We start from the raw sequence: 6182 nt of genomic DNA, 5'->3' as shown, positions 1-6182 counted from the left end.
CACACACACACACACACACACACACACACACACACACACACACACACACACACACACACACACACACACACACACACACACACATACATACATACATGATGTGCGTGTGTGTATGTGTATAAAACAGTTGGTGAAGTATTATAAGAAAACAGTTTTATGGCTAAATATTATTTGTTAATAAAATGTTCCATAATTGAGACAAAAGCATTAAGACTATGGTCATAACAAGTTTGTTAAACATCTACAGTATGTGCTGTTCACACACGCACACACGCACACACACCTGTGTGTGTGTGTGTGTGTGTGAGAGAGAGAGAGAGAAAGACAGAGAGAGAGAAAGAGAGAGAGAGAGAGAGAGCGAGAGAGAGAGAGAGAGAGAGAGAGGGAGGTTACGTCATGAACAGCAGCCAATGAAGCTGTGGAGCACACTATAAAACAGGAGTCCATTCTCTGTTTTAGGACATCAAGAGAGTAAACTGGGACAATACCTGTGCCCAACACTACTTGAACTATTTTGGAAAGCAACTCCATTATCAACAGCGTCATTCTTCAGCTCCTCGGCTCTTTATTAAACAAAGGTAAGCCTAATTTTTGCATATGCATGAGAAGGCACATAGATTTGTAAGTGATTTTAAAACAGAATGCAAAGAGGTGACTGTTTGAAAGGAACAATTATTACAAGTTTACATTTGGTGTTAGCAGCTGCAGTTTTAAGTTACTGTACTTTAGGTGAGTCAATGCACAGGGGTGATTATAACTTTAACATGTATATTCCTGGATGACAGCACTTTTTAGCAAAGTTGGGGAAACTATTGCTCACAAACATTGTTTTGTAGGCTGTAATTTATACAAAGTCACAACATTGCATGCCATTTCCCGGTACTCTGTTCCTGCAAACTATTACGGTGCATGTAGACAACATGTTGCACAACACCTCTCACTGCCTTCACTGCTCTAATGCCCCTCCCATTTAATTTACAGGTTGCGCAGAGGCCAAAAAAAAAGGGTGTCATCATGGCGCTAATGATACTACCATTCATTGGATCTCTGTCAATATCTGAGGGTTTGGTGGCTTTGATAGTGATGTGCCTGGTCTACATGATTATCAAGCGTTTCTCCCAGGAGATTCCCGAAGGTCTTCAACGACTCCCAGGCCCAAAGCCCCTGCCGATCATTGGGAATGTGCTGGAGGTGGGCAACAATCCCTACCTGACTCTCACTTCTATGAGCAAGCGCTATGGGGATGTCTTCCAGATCCGGATCGGCATGCGTCCCGTGGTCGTTGTGAATGGGAGTGAAACCATCCGACAAGCACTCGTCAAACAAGGTGATGAGTTTTCAGGCCGGCCTGATCTCTACAGCTTCAGCTACGTTAACGACGGCAAGAGTCTGGCCTTCAGTACGGACCAAACTGGCATTTGGCGTGCCAGAAGAAAGTTGGCCTACAATGCCCTTCGTTCCTTCTCCACCCTGAATGGGACGACCCCAGAGTATTCCTGCATGTTGGAGGAGCACATCTGCAAAGAGGCCGAGACCCTGATCAAACAGCTCAACACAGTCATGAAGACAGAAGGCAGCTTCGACCCCTTCCGCTACATCGTCGTCTCTGTTGCCAACGTGATCTGTGGCATGTGCTTCGGCCGGCGTTACGAGCATCACGATGAGGAGCTGCTCAATTTGGTGAACCTCAGCGATGAGTTTGGCCAGGTGGTGGGAAGCGGCAACCCGGCAGACTTCATCCCTTTCCTCCGGTTCCTTCCCAACAAAACTATGAAGGTGTTTGTCGCCATCAACGAGCGCTTCAACCAGTTTGTTTCAAAGATTGTCACGGAGCACTACGCCACCTACGACAAGGTACACCACACAGCAGATCAATTATTGACCATCTAGATTTGTTCATTCAGATAAATAAATAAGCTTCATTCAGAGTGTGTCACCATCTTCTTTCAGGATCACATCCGTGACATCACCGACTCACTTATTGATCATTGTGAGGACCGGAAGCTTGATGAGAATGCCAATGTACAGATGTCCGATGAGAAGATAGTTGGAATTGTCAATGATCTGTTTGGAGCTGGTAGGTTTAATCCCACTATGTGGAGAATGATTAATCAGTAAGTTACTTTAACCGGTAAAAAGACAAGTGTCCTGACAGTTCTTGTGTTCCTCTTCAAGGTTTTGACACCATCAGCACCGCCCTGTCCTGGTCTGTGATGTATTTGGTTTCTTACCCTGAGATTGAGGAGAAGCTTTATCAGGAACTGAGTAAGCAATGCTTTGTTTATTTGATCAGTTTACCACAGTGCTAAACTGTAATTCTCCGATCTATTGCTACAAGATTGATTAATTACTGTTTGTCACTTCCAGAGGACAACGTTGGTCTGGATCGCACCCCTCGTCTCTCTGACAGAGGCAACTTACCCCTTCTGGAGTCCTTCATACTGGAGACTTTCCGCCACTCTTCATTCCTGCCCTTCACAATCCCACACTGGTGAGGTTAATCTCTCTTAGGTCTGAGACAGAATCACAAGTGCTTTATGTTACAGGAATGTCAATAACACAGTGATGGAAACAGAAATATTTATGTGATTAGCACCAGAATGCTTTTCAGCATTTAAAAACCTGTCCATCTTTTTCTTTTTTAGCGCCACAAGGAACACTTCTCTCAATGGCTACTTTATTCCCAAAGACACGTGTGTCTTCATCAATCAGTGGCAGGTCAACCATGATCCGTAAGTTATGAATTTTTTTTTTTTTTTTTTTACATTTTGTAGTAACATCAAGGCACATCAATCACCACTTTGAATGCAGATTTAAAATCCTTAATTCAGTGTATTTCCACTGTATTTGGGCAGTCTGTTTGATTTCTTTTGTCTATGCACTTTTCAGTGAACTGTGGAAAGACCCTGAATCATTCAACCCTGACCGTTTCCTCAGTGCCGATGGCACAGAGGTCAATAAGGTGGAAGGAGAGAAGGTGATGGCTTTCGGTATGGGAAAGCGGCGCTGCATTGGGGAGGTCATCGCAAGAAATGAAGTCTTCCTCTTTTTAGCAAGCATCATCCAAAGGCTACACTTTCACACTTTGCCTGGAGAGCCACTGGACATGACCCCCAAGTACGGCCTCACGATGAAGCACAAACGCTGCCACCTGAGAGCCACAATGAGGGAGGAGCTGTGAAGCTATTTGTAACATGCAACATATCATCATGAGAGTGTATAAGTTGACCTAATCACTGTAAAGTTCAAAGTAACGCTAAAAGTCAGTGAGAGAAGCATCTTTCTCAGAATGTAAAGGCGCTGGATGTCAGATTGGGTCTTTAGCACCAATGACACTAAGGCAAATTGATGACGTCTGCTTTTTGCAGATTGTCAGAGATGTTTTGGTTTGTGTCTATTTCTGTTTTGGAAATGCCAAGAGATGTTCCTGCACATGGTTGATGCTTCTCAGTGAAGCGTAGGGAGACACTTGCCTCTTCCTACTGTGTAGTTCAAACTTCTCCCATTCAGATATTCTAAAACACACAAAGACTTTGCCTTGTTCAGTTTTGGGACACAATTTGTTCTACAGGAAGGACATTGCTATATGGGACCCTGCTGCCTACCTTTTTGTCTGTGACACGGGACACTGAAGTAATCAGATACTTTATGATACCATTTGCAAGCTAATTATTTGTATTCTGCTATACTGTGGATGTAAGACACTGAAGCTATATTTCTATCCCTGAATGTGATTTTGTTGTGAATATAAAGTCTGTATTTCATAAAGGCCCTTTTTTATGATCATAGCATTTGTATGGAGCTATTAGAGTTTAAATAGTTGTTTGTTTGTTTTTTGCATTGATCTGTCAGGAGACCAAAAGAGTTGGAATTATGTTTTTGTGTGTAATATGTTGCTGTTCAGTTTTGTATAAATTTTGCTCATTTCTCAATGGGCATATGTATGCAGTATAAGGGCATGAAACAGCATCCTTTAATCTGCCACTCAAATAAAATAAAAACATAAACTACAATGATGAGAAATGTGCTCTTTTACTTGCCTCGAAATTACAACACACGTGTCTGGACTCTGTTTTGACTGAAGAGATGCCTTCATTGTTATTTCATGGATTCATTAAAGTAGTTGTTCAAAGCTACCTGTTTAAATAACGGTGATACCGCAATGAAGTTTCTCTCACAGTGGTTTAAATCAATCTTAGTCCTTTTTCTGATGCTCTGATTGTGTAATACATTTTGCAATAAACACCCCTGGTAGTTTAATTAGTTTGGAGACTTCCTTGTCATTGGCTGAGCGCATATTTGCAGCAAGTTGAAGAGGAGTACCTAAATATCTGATATGTAGTGTAAACGTTCATCAACCATGTGGACATGCAAAACACACACACGCGCGCACACACACACACACACACACACACACACACACACACACACACACACACACACACACACACACACACACACACACACACACACACACACACACACACACACACACACACACACATATTTTGATTCGAGTATCATGAAACAACTTGAATTTTCTGCAGCTCTCAACGTCACACCCACTCTGTTGGCACCAAAACAATAACAAACCCACGTGGGGGGATAAAGGAAGTGACGTCTATGTCAACGCGAAAACCAGCACAAACAACAGCCCTGTCTTTGGTCTGCTTTGGGATATCACTTCGGGCTTCAGATTGCACCACGAGGTAAATAAATCACTCCAACGCTCATTGTTCTTGACTGTGATTTTGGAGTTACTTGTCTGTAGCAGTCCGCTGTCCTCCAAAAACACCGCGCAGAAGCGAAGCTAATAGTGTTAGCTTGAATGCTAACTCTAGCCGCACTGCAGTGTCTGTAAATAAATGTCGCGATTCTTTTCTTAAATACAACCTCCATATAAGTGTTATCATCGAGTTGTTCTCACTACAAGGCTAAACTGCTCAGTCAGATTTTAGTTCATAGATATCGTAAAATATTACTTTACTATAAACCGTAGCAGCATGCTAACATGTCAACAAAGCTCTGTGAATACTTTGATAGATCGTAGAAGCACTGCGGTTTTAAGTCATAATTCTCAGCCAAAATAATGTCCCAAAAATCCTAAATCCTGTCCCACACCTCCAGCCAGACTGTTCTACATGCAGTTATTGCGGAAAAACCATTAAATATGTAGCACATTTTGCAGCCTTCAGACGTTAATGTGTCAACCAGGGGTAGTAAATGCGCATAATCCTCAAAAACCGAAAAAAAAAAAAAAAAAGCGTTTATCGCAAACTTCAAATACTGATTCAGCCACTGGAGCCTAGCAGATGTCAACGGATAAAAGCTCTTAAATGGAAATAGATTGTGAGAAAGCATACAATGAAATGTAAAGCAACACAAATGTAAACGCACACACCATCACCTTGTACACATCCATCCATCCATCTGAAGCTGATACCAGCTCACTATGGCCGAGGGCAGGATCACCACACATGAGATTTAAATTCACTCAGATTCTGCCAAACTAAGGCACGTTGACACGGAAAAAGCATCCAACTCGAGAGCAGAGAGCCGCTGCACACGTTAAACACGAAAGTACAAGACGTACAGCTTTGAATGACTTTTCTACCAGCTCATTCAGTTAATTAAGTCACTCTATAAGGCTTTGTGTTGTTGTTCTGAATGTGCTCATTATCAGTGTTCTCTCATTCATTTTCAGTGAGATTATCATGAAACAACTATGACTGGCACGCACCACATTCAGTGTTTTTTTTTTTTCTTCCTCTGCCTCACGTTATTGTATTCTGGTTTGTTTTGTCACTTTATATCTGTTGCCTATAAAATGCATTCTTAAAAACATCTGGTTTCCTCCTTTCCTCTCCATTCCTCCTTTCATTCCTTTGAGTTACATATAATGCTTATCACCTCATTACAGAAAACATTGCATCTCTCCTGTAGTGGAAGTATTATAACTTTGTGATGGCCCACTGGCTGATGCATTGACTGAGCAGAATAAAAATTCTTTTTTTTTCTTGACCTTTTACTTGTAAGCAAAACCTGATGAACAATAGTTTATAAGCAGGTCTCTGTGACACTCTTCTTAATGAGATCCTGAGAGACAGCCATTCGCTTCGGCTTAAAATATTTCATGTTTAGGTTAAAATAAATGAGTTTCGATGGTTATATTTGGGACCCGT

General features: G+C 41.8%; 1 protein-coding gene across 1 annotated transcript; it reads left to right on the top strand.

The window, feature by feature from the left end:
* The first annotated feature begins 476 nt into the window (after positions 1–476).
* On the top strand, positions 477–3880 carry cyp1a (cytochrome P450, family 1, subfamily A). Its single transcript, XM_080507400.1, has 7 exons — positions 477–578; positions 982–1854; positions 1951–2077; positions 2176–2265; positions 2368–2491; positions 2646–2732; positions 2890–3880. Exons 2-7 carry the CDS (start codon positions 1015–1017, stop codon positions 3179–3181), a joined length of 1560 nt encoding a protein of 519 aa, XP_080363526.1. The 5' UTR covers positions 477–578; positions 982–1014; the 3' UTR covers positions 3182–3880.
* Positions 3881–6182: the final 2302 nt, after the last annotated feature.

This window comes from Blennius ocellaris (assembly GCF_963422515.1).
Source record: "Blennius ocellaris genome assembly, chromosome: 1".
In the NCBI taxonomy this organism is placed as follows: domain Eukaryota; kingdom Metazoa; phylum Chordata; class Actinopteri; order Blenniiformes; family Blenniidae; genus Blennius; species Blennius ocellaris.
Note: the sequence above shows the minus strand (reverse complement) of the source record. Positions and strands in the feature narration are given on the sequence as shown.